General features: G+C 41.0%; 1 protein-coding gene across 1 annotated transcript in view; it reads left to right on the forward strand.

Annotated features, from left to right (window-relative positions):
* The window catches only part of thsd7ba (thrombospondin, type I, domain containing 7Ba), a 284,654-nt gene that overhangs the window by 258,052 nt on the left and 9,846 nt on the right, over positions 1-16,756 (forward strand). The window contains exons 23-27 of the mRNA XM_047047538.1: positions 9,921-10,066; positions 11,948-12,119; positions 12,954-13,127; positions 15,679-15,774; positions 16,380-16,477. Of these exons, the coding sequence (XP_046903494.1) occupies positions 9,921-10,066; positions 11,948-12,119; positions 12,954-13,127; positions 15,679-15,774; positions 16,380-16,477 (686 nt within the window). The remainder of the gene's footprint in view (positions 1-9,920; positions 10,067-11,947; positions 12,120-12,953; positions 13,128-15,678; positions 15,775-16,379; positions 16,478-16,756) is intronic.

Consider the following 16,756-nt stretch of genomic DNA (forward strand, 5'->3'; position numbering starts at 1 on the left):
GCACGAGATTATAGCATAGTATTTGATTCTATACCCACGGGTTACATAAGAGTGCTGCAGGGTAGGAATGTATATAATGACCAGTCAACATTTAGAACAGACGTTTTATTAAATGGCATTGACATAAAGGATAAAAAGTGCAATAATAGATATTTTAGACATTTGATATATTGCCCCACAGCTGCTCGGTGCAAACATTATTGGAATAACCACTTTGGGAATATCAATTGGAATTTGATTTTGACCTATTATAATAAATATGTTGTTAATAATAAAGTAAATGAAGTATATTTCAAAATTGTCCATTGCATCTACCCAACAAATCACATTTTAAAGAAATCGGATCTTTCTGAATCCTGCATATTTTGTGGTGTCTTCACAGAGACGATTGCTCATTTGTTTTGTGAATGTCTTTATGTCAGATTGTTCTGGATTGAGGTGGAGGATGTATTTCATGTATTGTGTGGCTCTAGGATAAAATTACAAAAACAAGATATCATTTTTTACTATAAAGATAATGATTTGGTTAAATGCCATGTTTTCATTTGGAATATTTTAATTATATTTGGAAAATGTTATATCCATAAATGTCTGAAATGGTCTGAAAGAACCAAATATTCACCAATTTAAAAGTGACACGAAATTATATTTTGAAACTTTGAAAGGACTGACAAATAAGAAAGCCATCCAAACTCTAAACATTTACAATGCCTTACAACCTCTTTAATGTAAATCTCCTGCGCCCCTTTTTCCATGTATGTATGGGTTCATTTAATGTTGTCAATGTGTTTTTGTATTTGTACTTGAATAATAAAGTATAAAAAAAAGAAAGAAAAGAGTTTTGGAGCTAGGAGCCAGCTTCTGCGCAAGACCAGACAAGTCGGTCTGGAAAGATGGCGCGGTCCATTTCGCGCTCTCGCTTGCCTCACTGCGCCACTGAGCACTTTTCATAGAAATGAATGGGGACGCCATCTTGGAAGAAAAATCTAGCTGTGTCTATTAATATATAAGTCTATGGTTAGAACCAAAACTGTACTGTACTGTAATGAGTGGTTACATGAGATTTTTAAAGATTAGCATCCATTAGCATCCATTCAAAAATCCTTTAAAATAGTTATTATACAGCTCTTCAGAATGTTCCAAAAAAGTTCTGTTGATTTGAATGGGCCATATGTAGGTTAAATGTCTGCATTCGCAGGTCTGTAATTTCTTGATATTCATCGCTGCAAAAAGTTTACAACCGCTGTCATTGGCAACGGGTTTTGTGCTTCTAATTCACATCTTTCATATCATTCCACAAGTAGTCCGGTCATTTAACATAACGGAGAGTCATTGGAACTTGAAGTCAGAAGGTGGGTTGCTACGCACAAAGTTTTACCGATTGAAAAACGGCTTTGTTTATTTTACACAAAGCTTAAAAAATATGTTGCGCTCAAATAAAGGCAAAAAAAATTTGGATTGCGTGCTCGCATTAACTATTGATCTTCCGAACTAGCATCACATCTAACTCAGAATGTGCATGCATTAGTAGGGCAGCTGTGGTGGCGTATACGGGGACCGGTTCTGGTGGGCGGGTCTGGATCAAAGTCCTGGGCCTATTTTTACTCCCAGGTATACGTAAACCACCTCTGTGGATGCGGGGGTCGCGAGTCACTAGCACCATCATTTTAGGGGTCGTGGGCTGAAATGTTTGAGAACCCCTGCTCTAGGTGGCACTGTTATCTCCTCTGGATATATTTTTTCGTGACGTTAACATTAATTTGCTAAATGTTTTCTGGTCAAATTTGAATAGCTCTTGGCTAGTAGTGTGCATTGAATATGTGATGTAATGTTGAATGAACACTACATTTTGTATTGGTTGAGGGAAGCTGAGGTGCAAAGAGAGAGAAAATAAGATGCCAATTTGTTGTTTCATTGTCTAGCTACTGTCACCACTAGCCACTAGCACGTACCACTCGCTCCACTGGCACATACCACTCGCTCCACTGGCACGTACCACTCGCTCCACTGGCACGTACCACTCGCTACAGTACAGTACAGTTTCGGTTCTAACCGCCTCTCACATTCGGGTAGTGTCTATTAGTGATGTCGTTCGTGAACGATTCGTTCATTTTGAACGATTCGTTCATTTTGAACGATTCGTTCATTTTGAACGATTCGTTCATTTTGAACGAATCCTTACAAGGACTCGGGAGTAACTCTCAAAGAGTGATTCGTTCATTTTCTCATGGCCGCACATCGGGACTGTTGCATAGGCTTGTCCAAGTAAACAGAAATGATTCGTTCATTTCCCGACTCGGTCTTCGGGTAAAAGTCTTTGGATCAATTTTCAAGTGACCTGCATAGGCTCTGTACTGGTAGCTAGAGGAAACAAACGATTCGTTCATTTCCCGACTCGGTCTTTCTACGAGTCTTTGGATCATTTTTCACGTGACCTGCATAGGCTCTATTAGGGCTGGGCGATACGGGTAAAAAAAAATTGCTACTACTACAGATCTGTAGTAGTAGCAAAATAAGTCTCTTCCTCAACTTTTTCCTTACACTCGGCATAAAGTTTAGGCAGAGCGGTGTGAGAGAAATGTTTGCGGCCAGGGAGCACGACCCTTTAACTTTTTAAAACCTTGCTTTTTTATCAATAGCCTACCTGTCAATACCTTGGCAGAAAACTCACACTTTCTACATGTTCCAACGAGTAATTTTGCTTCAGGTGGTAAAAAAGGTTTCTTATATACTAGTTTTATATTTGGACCAATACGCTGTTCTTATTGGTCCAGAGACGTTCTAAGAGGTCAGCAAACAATTTACGGACCTAGCAAGCGGTTGCCTTGGAGATGTTGACAACATGGTGTCTGCTCTAGATTCGTTGTGTTTGATTTGGGACTTTCCTACGTGTTGTTGTATTATTATAAAAAACTAATATGGACTTTTCGACAGATCAACAAACGCCTTTGTTATGGAAGATTATAGGGGCCAAAACTAAATAAATAAATACTTGGATAAATAAATAATTATATAACACAAAGCTTAAATAAATGACACAAAATATATAAATGTTACATGTATTTGTGTGTATATATATATATGTTTACGTTTTCATGTGTTTACATTTATTCATTTATACTTACATTTATTCATTTATACTTACATTTATTTATTTATACTTAAATTTATTTATTTATACTTACATTTATGTATTGATACTTACATTTATCCACTGTGAAACTTCCTGCAGCAAAATAAATCTGTCGTCCCCCCGTCACCAAGTCAGGGGGCGGGTCAAAGCCTCTGATTGGTGAATGAACAGTATTACACACCAGGCAGGCTCAACCAGTCGATCAAGCTCTCTTCAAGCTAGAGGGATCCTCTATCGCCTCACTCTACAGCTGCTAGGGGTGTGCGACACTGCACGATGTGGTATAGATCCGATACCAAGGAGTAAATACAGGGCCAGTATTGCCAATACCGATACTTTGGGCTTAGAAAAGCAGTGGAGGGGCAAAGTGAGTTTGAGCGAAGTTAGACGGTGTTTGCACAACCACTATGATGTAAAGGGAGTTGTGTACTCAGTGTGGAATGAAACTTAAGTATCGATCTTATCACGCTATCAATCAGGCTTTTGATACCAACGTTGGTATCGATAGTTGCCGGGTTTCCCAACCCGGCCACTGTCGGTCTTAAGATCGATATGCCCACCCCTATGCTGTATCATCTCGCTGAGGATCGTGAACACATTTTCATTGATGTCTGTGTCAGTTAGGGCCAATATCATTCCTATAATTTCAGCGAAGCTCTCAATATGATGTAAAAAAAAAGTGAACTGGCAGGTGCCTCCATCTCTTCAGTTTCCGCCAACATTTCGACCACTGTAGCATTCAATATTTCATTCATTGAATCCGCACAAGGTGCTGCCACCTTGGAATAGTCAAAAGCAGTCGATTCAAGTTGAACCACCAATCAGAGACTTTGACCCGCCCCCTGACTTTGTGACGGGGGACGACAGATTTATTTTGCTGCAGGAAGTTTCACCGTGGATAAATGTAAGTATAAATACATAAATGTAAGTATAAATAAATAAATGTAAGTATAAATGAATAAATGTAAGTATAAATGAATAAATGTAAACACATGAAAACGTAAACATATATATACACACAAATACATGTAACATTTATATATTTTGTGTCATTTATTTAAGCTTTGTGTTATATAATTATTTATTTATCCAAGTATTTATTTATTTAGTTTTGGCCCCTATAATCCTCCATACTTTGTAAGCAGAGATTTGTTAAAACGTTTGTTAACCAAGACCATAGGTCGAAGTCAACAAGAAGTCCACATTTGCAGTTTGTCGTATTACCAAACTTGGTAGCCACCTGTTGTTTAGTGCACCAATTTTGCACCGAACATTGCTCTGCTCTTTGTCGGATTTCAAAAAGCCAAACAACTTCGAAATAACTGAAGAAGACGAACCCTGTATAAAATAATTTCTTCATTGGAAGTTGCTCCCTCGCCATGGCTATTGCTGCCTAGGGTGACCCGATTTGAGTTTGTGAAAAAGAGAACACTTCGTCGCGGGGGGGAGCGGACATTTAGTCCAGTGCTTCTGTTGTTGGTAGTTTAATGTCTTTAATGTGTCTTATCCATATATTAAAGCATTAATGATAACAAATACAAAATTCTAAATAATACATTGCTTATGGTCACATTAACAGAAGAAAATTAAGACACTTTTCAGTCCTCCTCATATATTCAACAAATGCGGCAAGGTGCTCACATTGTAGCCAGATTGGAAATGGTATCATACCAAAGGCTCACTATCATCGTATTTGGAGGATAATTATCGTGCATATGGCAACACTGAAAAGACGGTTGACCAATGACAGTTCTCTCGACGGTCAGAGCTCGTGCAAGAAGGTGGAACGTAAGGGAGATACCTATGGAGTTAGATTAGTTTCATAATTCAAACAAACAAACGCAACACGATTCAAACAAACTTAACACGATCCAAACAAACGTAACACGATTCATACAAACATAACACGATTCAAACAAACAAACGTAACACGATTTAAACAAACGTAACACGATTCACAAATGTATTTCGTGATTCACAAATTAGCAAAACACAAGCAAATCCCTGCATTCGTTGGTGTGAATCCCTGCATTCGTTGGTGTGGATTTTTTGGAACTTTCCTGACGCGCTTAGATTCACAAATGCATTTTTTCTAAAAGATATCCTCTGCAGCCTATCAGATCGTCTCTTCCAATTTTAGCCAATCACATTAACGTGTCTATGTGGTCTTCAACAACCTGCCATGACGGACATCGTCTCCCTCAGATCACGAGCAATGTCGTCTGGTAGCATGTAGGTGAAATGTTGCTTGTTAATCTTATTAAACCGATGATCATACGTGATTGAATATTGTTGAGAATGGCAGGATTCATGTTTAGTCATTTTCCGTGTTTCTTAGGCTAACGCAGAGCCCGTCTACCCATATTAGACATTCTCCGGTGATTGGCTAAAATTGGAGACATCTGATAGGCTGCAGAGGATATCCTTTATAAAAAATGCATTTATGAATCTAAGCGCGTCAGGAAAGTTCCAAAAATCCACACCAACGAATGCAGGGATTCACACCAACGAATGCAGGGATTCACACCAACGAATGCAGGGATTTGTAACTTGTGTGTGTCAGGTTGCAAACTAATGTAATAGGGTCATTTATTTGTGAATTGCGTTACATTTGTGAATCACTAAATACATTTGTGAATCGTGTTACGTTTGTTTGGATCGTGTTATGTTTGTATGAATCGTGTTACGTTTGCTTGGATCGTGTTAAGTTTGTTTGAATCGTGTTGCGTTTGTTTGTTTGAATTATGAAACTAATCTAACTCCATAGATACCCTGCCAAAACTTGTAAGGCCGGCGTAATAATTAGTTTGTGAAAGACCCAGAGAAACACAAATATCCAACGAGGCAAAATCCCAGACGATTTTGGAATCCCTGCCGGACGCATTTTTTAGGTCTCAAAAAGAGGACATGTCCGGGTAAAAGAGGACGTCTGGTCACCCTATCGCTGCCACTGTTTTCGGCAATAAGACTAATTTTCCGCGGTCAACATTAGCTACTCCACTCAAGGTGCTCAGTATATTTTAGTGAGCGTAGGCTACCATTTCTCCGCAACTTCCTGCTTCATCACAGAAATTTTATGGACTGCTGTTCCTAATTATTCTCTATCGACATCATCGATATTATTGAAAATGAATTAATGTTACGATATGTTTATTGAGGGAAGTCATTACTTCGATAATTATTTGTATCGATTTATCGCCCAGCCCTAGGCTCTATACTGGTAGCTAGAGGAAACAAACTATTTGTTAATTTCCCTACTCGGTCTTTCTACGAGTCTTTGGATGCTTTTTTCACGTGACCCGTATTGTATTTTTTTGTAGACAGTTTCCTCATTCCCTTTCGCGTGGCCGCTGTTTTAGTAAGACGTGAATGATATTCGCTCAAGTCATCATACTGACTGGTTTTGATATTTTCAATTTACATTTGCACTTACAGTTTAGTGCAGTGTAATTGTTTGCCGTGATAATTAAATGATAGTGTGATAATAAATGACCAAATCATACAAACAGTCATGATAAATTATTTTAATGCAGGAATTTCTTTAAAAATGGTATCTGCTGGTGCACATGCATTAACCTACATGAGAATATGATAGGTGTTTGCATCACAAACTGCTTGAGAAAGCTGTTCTACTATGATAATTGGTGATGAAAATAAATGATGTTCAATAAGATGTACTTGTGTTTCTTATATACTAGTGTAATAATTGGACCAATACGCTGTTCCTATTGGTCCAGAAGACGTTCTCAAAAGTCAATAAATCCGTTTATTATATGGCAACGACGGTAACGACGTTCTGACGCTAATGGATAGTCATGCCAGCCGCGTATTGCCCTCCTCACCGGTCAATACAGATCCGCTTTGCCGTATTGACCGAGCGATAGCGAGGTAGATACGTTCCAGCCTCAGTTTGATATTTCCCGGCATGACCTCACTCTCGGGCTGTGTTCGAAATGTCTTAAAATGCGTCCTTCCTTCCTTCCTTTTAAGACAGCGAGGTCTGTTCGAAATGTCTTAAATCTTCTCTTCCTGTCTAATAAGATACCTTGAAATACGTCACATAACGGTCATTTTTTAAGAGAGCATCTGAGCTGCCTTGCTGTCTTAATGGCAGCACATATTACCCATAACTCTGTGCGCGGGGTTACCGTGAGCAACAAGTTAAACAGAATCCTTTGACCGCCATTGCTCTAAGTTTTTACAATTCATATTTCAGCTAAACGGTACTTGTAAATCAGCATCTGAATAAAAATGTATCGAGAAATGGGCAGTGTAGTTGCTGAAAATGTACTTATTTTATTGATAACACTCCTAATTTGTAAATTTGCTCCGACTTTTCGTTAACGTACAGTACCTAGCATCGCAGTGCAGTGCAGACACTAGTTGCTGCGTTTTATCATAATCCTATCAAATGAGTGAAATACAAACACAAATGTTATGAGCTATTGAGCCTATATCTAACACAAGTTTAAATACAGCTTAACTTGACTTAGTGTGACAATAAACTCAATGCACTTGACTGCCGTCTGACAAAGTGCGCTAGTGCGAGCACACAAGTACACGCAGCGCGATGACGTACATCCTGTCTTAATAGGCTGTTCGAAAACAACGGTTTTTAAGATACCTTACCCCGAAGAGAGCTGTCTCGTTAGACACCTGTCTAGTAAGACATCAAGGATTAAGACAGCTGTCTAAGTTTTCGAACACAGCCTCGGTTAGTAAGTAGTTATTATTGACCTCCCGAATGTTCGCAGAGGTCATTAAACGTTTTTAACCAACCAGAGTTCAGTTGTTCTGTTCAGTTGTTGATATGTTGCCTTGGAGATGTAGTGACGTCACCAGTGCAAGTGCAGCTGATTGCTCTGACAACATGGCGTCTGCTCCAGATTCGACGTGTTTGATTGGGATCTTCCCACGTATTGTTGTAGTATATAGGGATGGGCGAACGATGCCTTGTGAAGCTTTGGTGGTTTCTTCCGGATTGTGCCGGCCCAAAGAGCCGAACTATCGGCGCATTGAAAATGAACAGCGTCATCTAGCAGCCGCTTAAACTGGCTGAATGAGGCGTAGTGGTTGTCTCCGACGGTAGACTACCCTACGTTATTCAATATTTAATTAAGGCTACATGTGTTCATTTTGATCTGATATTAGTTCTCACACATTAAAATGTTGTGATACATCCGTAGGCCTTTAGAATTATGTCATTTTCTCACAGTAAAAGTTAAAGAACGTCGTACGAGGGTCCCTGCATTGGGGCGCGAACTCAGGATTCCAGATTCGCATTAACAATATGTTGGCGTACAATGCTTTAACCAACTACACCACCGAAGAAATCATTACTTTTTGTTGCGGGTGGACGGACTTTATACGATATGGTCTTTATATCAATTAAACTAGATAACACCGATTTTTTCTTAACATTTGTGATATGTAGGTCTATTGTGAACTGGGGGAACTTTATTTTTACAAATTATTATTACTGTTGACAATGTTGACGAATCATCAACATTTGTTTTCTGGGCACTGTATAGACCTACCTAGTCCTATCATGTTACGTTTCATTTCAATAAAATAACACAACACAAATGCACGGATTTATAATTATTACTATACGGATTTGGCTAAATAATAATGACTGATGGAAGAAACTCTAGCGATGCCTTGTGCTGCTTCTCTGACAATGTGAGATTTGTCTTAAACAAGAAGCGGTGGCTTCGTTCCTTCCATGGCTCTGGTTCAGAAGAGCGGCAAAACTTCGAACCAGTTCGTGACGTTTGAAGCATTGAACGTCATCCGTCACATGGTTTCGAAATTTGATACAAGCTCCAAAACACTTTTTCGAAACTGTGCGTATTGGTTTTGCGACACAAGCATTGATGCGTCAGTGCCATACGTCCCATCCCTACTAGTATATAAGAAACCAAATGTTTACTCTTCGACAAGTCAGCAAACGCTTTGTCGCCTCGATTTGTCGACCTACGGTCTCGGTTAACAAACGTTTTAACAAATCTCGGTTTACAAAGGCGTTTGCAGACCTGTCGAGGAGTCGGCTAACATTTGCTGTTTATTAATTGTTTATTAGATAGTTAGCTGGGCTGATAGAGTTGTGCTGACGGGCTTGCCTCGGTTGCACTAAAACATACTAGTTTGACGACGACTCTTCCCCTGCGCTACATCAGTGCTTGGCCCTTCATCTTCCGCATTAGCTAAGGGATGCTTTGCGTTTAGGTGGTATTTCAGACTGGAAGAACTCCTACAGTAAACTAATTCCGCATAGCACAAGGTGCAAACAACCTTAATCTTGTCGAGGTTTCCATTGGGAAGCTTCTTAAAAATTCATTTTCCCTGAAGCAAACCAGACGGCTTCATAGCTGCATCCATGTTAGCACGTCACGTTTGATGTGATAATTTCATACACAAGGCATACACACAGTTTCGAAGACTCGTTCTCGCCCCCTACAGTGCAATTCGGCTAGGTATACATCCGTGCTAAAATATCTAGGTGAAAGTCATCATAGCTTGCGTAGTATAGACCCAGCTCCCAACCCAACTTTGAGAATCGATTAACGGCAATATTTTTTTATCGCCCAATAAGAGTGTAACGTTAACGCAGCACGTTAACGCCGAAACGGCCCACCACTAACTAAAACAAAGCATTTTCATAGTTTCATAGAAACTAAACTAGCAAACCCGCTTTAAAAACTAATTAAAACTAAACTGAATTTGAAAACAAAAAGTCAAAACGAAATACTATGCAAATGCAAACTAATAACCTTGATCCCCGCAGGTCAGACCATGCGCTTCCGGACCATCCTCCAGCAGGCCCATGACGAGGGGCGTCCCTGTCCCCCCTTGCTGTCCCAGACCAAGCCCTGTCCTATCAGGCCCTGCTATACCTGGCTGCTCGGAGACAGGACCCCCTGCACTGTGGAGGTACGGCACACATTGAGGACAACAGTGTAAATACTGTACACACACAAAGGACTACAGCTAGCTAAGCTAAAACTGTAAACACACACACTGAGGTCTATAGATAGCTTAGCTAATACTGTACACATAATGTAGGTGTGGAGGTAAGATGAGGTAGCTCTTAATGAAACAATGTTTCGGATCTATACTCCTTTTATTGATGTAAAAACCAAAGGCGGTAGTTTGATTTTAATATGGGAGTCAGGGAGTCAGATGGCTGAGCGGTGAGGGAGTTGGGCTAGTAATCAGAAGGTTGCCGGATCGATTCCCCGCCGCGCCACATGATGTTGTGTCCTCGGGCAAGGCACTTCACCCTACTTGCCTCGGGGGAATGTCTCTGTACTTACTGTAAGTCGCTCTGGATAAGAGCCCTCAACGTCCTCTCATCCCTTCATTTTCTCATCTGAATTGACTTTTAATTGTATGTCTTGCGGCCCTCTTGTATCCCCAGAGTCTTTCTTTCTCTCTCCTTCACCATATTTCCAACTCCTCCTTACTCTTTTTCTTTCTCTTTCTCACTTCTCTCTTTCTCTCTTCCCATCCTTTATTTATTTCTGTCTCTTTCGCTCTTTCTCTCTCTCTCCCCCATTGCCCTCTCTCTGTCTCCCCTCTCTCATTACTCTACCAGCCCCTCACTAACTTAAAGATCCTGTAAAGTGGAATTGAACATTTTTTTTAAATTCATTACGCCACAGAAGGATGTGTTGTTAACTACCCATCCATATTCGAACGGAAAAAGAAACACAGACAAGTATGTTAAATGAGGCTTTGAAATCAGAGAAAATCAGAAGTCTTTTCTGCTTGAGACTGGGAGGGCGTGTCGCCTGAAGGAGGTGAATCTCCGCACCCTCGAATTTATTGAATTTAGCAACCACAGCAACACTAGCTAAATCAATTACAGATATCAGAACAGACCTACCTGCAGTCTCTGAGTGTTTTATGAATTAATTACTTTGTCTTAGCATCGTACCAGCTGAGTAACAGAATGCAACCGTCTGTGATCTGACATAGATAGGTCTCTATGACGTAGATCGGTCGGGTTTTGACTCCGCCTATACAAAACCTGAGCTGAAAACGGAAAATAAACTGTTCAACGGTCTAAATCCACATTTCAGTGCGACAACGTTTTCGCGCTTTGCACATGATTTCAGGAACTAATTTCACACGTATATAATGTACTGAGAAGCAAATCATGGAATTTGCTTTACAGGATCTTTAACAATGACAACCCATCCTGCTGTGGTTTAACAACACATACAGATTTAGCAATTTTGTACCACTTTCTATATAGAGTTTATTTATGTATATAATTATTAGGGCTGTGAAATGATTAAAAATGTTAATCAAATTAATCACAGGTTTCTCTGGATTAATCATGATTAATTACACATTACCGATTTTCCGAATTTCTGTCATTAGTGTGCGTCTTTGATTTTGCGGTACCTTGATGCTCGAGTCACCCGTTGCCACTCGCAAAACTTTTCTGCAAAACAACTTTCTCATCCAGAAGTTGCAGGTTGGGTGGAATTGTGGGTATATTACGTTAAATGCGTTAAACAAAAATAACGAATTAATCCTGTAATTTAATCATAGTGCGTTAACTCGTTATTTTTCACAGCCCTAATAATTATGTATACTATAAATGTGTGTTTTTTTAATTATATTTGTCAAAAGAGGCCACTTTGGTCAAGACATATCTGAGATCTATCTGATGTTTTATCTTGTATTTTATTGTGTTGTGCTATGTTGTGTTGTGTTGCGCTTTTGTATATTATGTTATTTTGTGTTGTATTGCAGTGTATACTGTGTAATGTAATAAAATGTTGTGTTCTGTTGTATTTCCAGGGAGCAGTGTGTGGGGAAGGGGTGCGCAGGAGGAACCTGACCTGTGTAGTCCATGAAGGAGACTGGCCCACAACCTCCTCTGCCAAGGCTGTGGACGAGGGCCTGTGTGGAGGGAGGCTGTGGAGAGAGAGCGAGCAGGACCTGCTGCTGCCCTGCTCCATCCCTTGCCCTGGTACTCTGCTGATCACCTTGAACTACTTGAGCTGGGCTGGACCGGACCAACTAGACTAGACTGGCTGGAGTGTCTAGACAGGGCTCTACTGGACTAGACTTGGCTGGGCTGTGATGTGTCTCTTGGGGCATGGAGAGAGGCGTTTCCTTGCTCTGTAGATGTGGGCTGTGTTGGCTCGGCCAACCTCACCTAATCTTGGCCTGAACTGCTCACGGGTGGAGGTGGAAGAGGAGCAAGAGGGTTCCTCACTGCAGCCTATGCTGTGTGTCTGGGGTGGAGGAAGTGGAGCAGAGAGTCCTCTCCTCAGCAGCTCATGGTACAGCCTAGGTTTCAGCAGGCAGGGGTGAAAACAGAGCGGGGACCTGTGAAGATGAAGCATAATGAGCTGCTTCGCCGCACAGATTGGCTTTAATGTCAAGTCAGGGCACAGAATCAAAGAGGTGTCATGGCTGAGGGGCCGATGCAGAAAGAGCAGCGATGGTTGGGAGAGAGTGTCCTCACCGTGGATTAGAAAGGGATATTGATGTATGACCTTCGCTAAAGAATCTGCTAATATGATATTTATAATATGTATTTATTAACACGCATAATAGATGAATTCCTCTCTTATGCATTGATGTCTCATGTACAATAGACCCGGCTCAAAAGCTTATTTCCTGTGAGAAATGTCATTGTGGAGGTGCAATTGATTAAGCTCCCCTTATACAAATAAGCCAATCACTCAAAAATAGCCTCAGAAAGATGACAAATAAAACAATTGCCCCTCAAGTGTTAATATAAAATACATTACAATCCAGAATGGAACATTAACGCTCGATTCATCTCTGTGTGCAGGAGACTGTCACCTGACTGACTGGTCTTCCTGGAGCTCGTGCCAGCTGACCTGTCTGGAGGGGCGGAGCTTCGAGACCACGGGTCGACAGGCTCGCTCCAGAGCTGTCGTGGTAACGGTGCTGGAGAACCTGGACAACTGTCCCCAGCAGGTGTTTGAGACGCGACCTTGCAAAGGTACATACCTCTCCTACCTCCCCTCCTCTCCCCCCTCCTCTCTATCACCTCCCCTCCTCTCTCCCCCACCTCCTCTCCTCTTTCCTCCACCCCATCTCCTCTCTTCATCATCCATCCGACCATCTCCCCCATTTCCCCTCCTCTCTCCATTATCTCCCCTACTCTCTCCATCACATCCTCTCCTCTCTATATCACTGTCCCCTCCTCTATCCCCCCACCCTCCATGCACTTTCTTCCACCTCCCCTCCTCTCTCCCCACCTCCCCTACTCGTTCCCTCCCCTCCTCTATCTTCTCCCCTCCTTTCTGCTCAACTGTTCGTTGGGTATGTAATATTGGTGCTAAACTGTTTTTTTTTTCATAAACTTGTTTTAGTGCTAATTAGAGTTTTTCATTAGAAATTGGAAATGTTTGTACTTTTTTTTATAAGGACTGTTCTTGCAGTTTGACGAACATTTTTGGAACCCATTGAACACATTCAACTTCTCAACCACTCGTAGTCTTTTACCACAGTACAGTATGTCTCCAATCATCGTCAAAACGAAAAATACAAAAATATTCCTTCATTTGCTGAGTTGCCTGAGGGAAGACAGGCTGCTTGTTTCATGCTTTTAAACATCCCTCCAATTTGTCTCCTGCCTATTCTTTTCATTTCATATACCCCCAAAAGCTTTTGTGTGGTAATAGCCTCATGCTGCATAGCCAAAGACTAGAAAATGTGCCTGTAGTTCCTCTGCAGCTTGAATATGTTTCTCCCCAGGACATCTGTTTGTCTGTAAGTGAGTCGTCTAGTGCTAATCCCTAAGGGCGCCTCCAGCCAGCCCAAGGTGCACAGCCCTAACCCCTCCATCCATCCCCAAGTGTCCAGGTCTAACCCCTCCCAGCCTTAACCCCTCCAGCCGTCCCTTTGTGCCCAGCCCTAACTCCTCAAGACCCTGGCCACCAGCCATGCCTTGGAATACATGGAGGGATGGACTGATTACCCATCAGCCTTTGTATATTGTATCTGCCCTTGTATTTGCAGAAGTATATTGCTCATGCACACTGACATGGAGCCAGCTTTGGCTAACTGAATGCATTATGGTAGATGGCAAAATTAACTCTATTTGGCCTCTACATGGATATATATTTATTACAGTTTTTCACAATTGCTAAAACACTAAACCCCATTCTCTGAATCAAATGTTCAGTGAACTAAACCAATTTGTCAAATCAGACACTCTTTTGGCAAAACTCTCAACACATTCTCATTCACTAAACACATTTTGCACTGTGATGCACTTGTGCTGCAAAATGGTAAACACGGGGCAAACAGTAAACACAACTAAAACAGTTGTCATCTGTAAAATACAATGACTCAAAATTGTTCACACTCGTTTCTAATGGTGGTTTGGGACGTCAGCTTTCACCGTGGTGTCTATATACAAGAATAGTTCAACATCAACCACAGTTTTTTACTGTAAATGTTTACCTTCCACCATAGTTTTTCTCTGTGTGGCGGTGAAAGGTCTATGACCGAAACCCATATACCAGGGTAAATCTCCTACAATCAATGGAATTGGCCTGTGGTGACATAGGTGTGGAGTGTTTTTTAAGGCTGGATCCAGCACACCAGAGGGTTTTTACCCCGTTTTTCTTTGTTCTTTGTTGACAGTACTACTGTAAGTTGTGATGGTTACTGTAATATTTTCAAACCAAATCAAATGCACAGTATTTATATAGCCCTTTTTACAAGAAATGTCACAGCGGCCTTCACATACGCTGATAGAACTGCCACCCAGCCAACCTCAACCCTCAAGGAAGACAGGAAAAACTCCCAGAAAAACTAACTAGAGGAGAAAAAATTGAAGAAACCTTGGGAGGAGCAATTTAGTAAGGGATCTTCTCCTCCAGGGACGGTTGGTAAAACAGAGGTGCACAGGCTAAAACATAGTCATACATTAGGAAAGTGTAAATGGGTGTTGAAACACCAAAATCCAGTGTTTCAAAATCCAAAATCAATTTTCTTTATTGCTATGTAAATGCATTTACTGTGTAAACATAAACAAATGTGTCTTTACATGGAACTACATGGCCTGGATGTTGTGTTCTCCATTTTTATGTGTTGTGTCTAATGATTGCTCCATGGTGTTTATATGTGTTTATGATCTGACAGCATAGTTAGATTTTGAGCACAGGTTACATGGTTTAGGGGCGAGTGTTTGATTTTGCCAGAAGAGTCAGAGGTTTCGGAAATTTAGTTTGAATATTTGGTTTTGTGTTTACAGTTTTTAGAAAATGGTTGACAGTTTCAAGAAATGTGTTTTAGCAATTGTGAAAAACTGTATTATAAGATTGAAGACCGTTTGTGTTTGTTTTAACCACAATTTTGTGTGACAACTGGGTTTTTACAATTGTTCGCTTATTTTGTTTATTCTAAAGAGAAGCAGTTAGCTACCATTAGCTTTAATGTTATTTAGGGTTCAGTTGCTATAGGTGACAAGGTCCCTTGAAATCCGTACATTTGCATTGCTATGACATTGTTGGAGTGATGACGTGTTGTGATGGTTTCAGGGGGGCGGTGCCACAGCTACGAGTGGAGGGCCAGTGGATGGAACGACAACGAGAGAGCCGTGTGGTGCCAGCGCTCAGATGGAGTCAATGTCACAGGTAGCTGTATACACTAACATGACCACATTTGACATAAATACACACATTGCACAGATGCACTGCGATGTGTGGCATGCATACTTGGACTCATACATGGACACACACATGCACATAGACCCACATATTTGCTCAGCACAGCTAGCATTGATCTCCTCTCTACCCTCCAAATACTTGCAATCAATACCACACCAAATCTCTCAGAGGTTCTCCGTCCATACAAATATGAGGAAAAACAAGGTTTTCATTTGTTCAAACTAAATTAAACAAATACATTTAAAAACATGCCGACAAGAAGTGCAACTTGAAGGTGTTCAAAATAAGGGAATGTGAGTCTTTGGAGAGCTTAATGTGCTGCAAATATCAGGTGAATGCGATCTTATTACTGTAAGTCTGCCACAAAGCAACTCTGCCAGTGTAATCTCTCCCTGTAGAGAATGCAAAAGCCCAAGGCATTACTCTTTGATATTCTGACATGTAATTTTCCATTTTAGAATTACACTGTTCTCACATTTATCAGAGAGTCTGATAGCAGACCCAGGCACATTAATCAGGAGTGACATTACATTCATTTGGTTATCAATGGAGGGCCAGTATTAAGAACTTAGGTTTCACCGTTACAGGGGGGTGCTTTCTACACAACCGGCCGACAACAGTCCGACACTGCCACCCTCCCTGCACCAAGCCCTTCTCCCACTGCACACCGGTAAGACCCACATCCTACTGACTCATACACATCCATCCCCTTGCCCCCAATGTCTCTCACCTGTTCTCACAAGGCCTTGTGGGTAATGGTGTTCGGTGTTTATCTGGTTCTCATTAAAAGCTTTTGTCAATTATCATATTTGAATTGTGGGCTAGCATGATTGTGGGCTAGCATGTCTATGGCTGAGAGACAGCACTCAGATCCAGAGCTGCACTGGAAACAAGTAACTGATATCCATAGTTGATATGCTGCTGCCTCTCAGAGGATGGTGTATGTAAC

The sequence above is a fragment of the Hypomesus transpacificus genome, chromosome 23 (genome assembly GCF_021917145.1).
Source record: "Hypomesus transpacificus isolate Combined female chromosome 23, fHypTra1, whole genome shotgun sequence".
In the NCBI taxonomy this organism is placed as follows: domain Eukaryota; kingdom Metazoa; phylum Chordata; class Actinopteri; order Osmeriformes; family Osmeridae; genus Hypomesus; species Hypomesus transpacificus.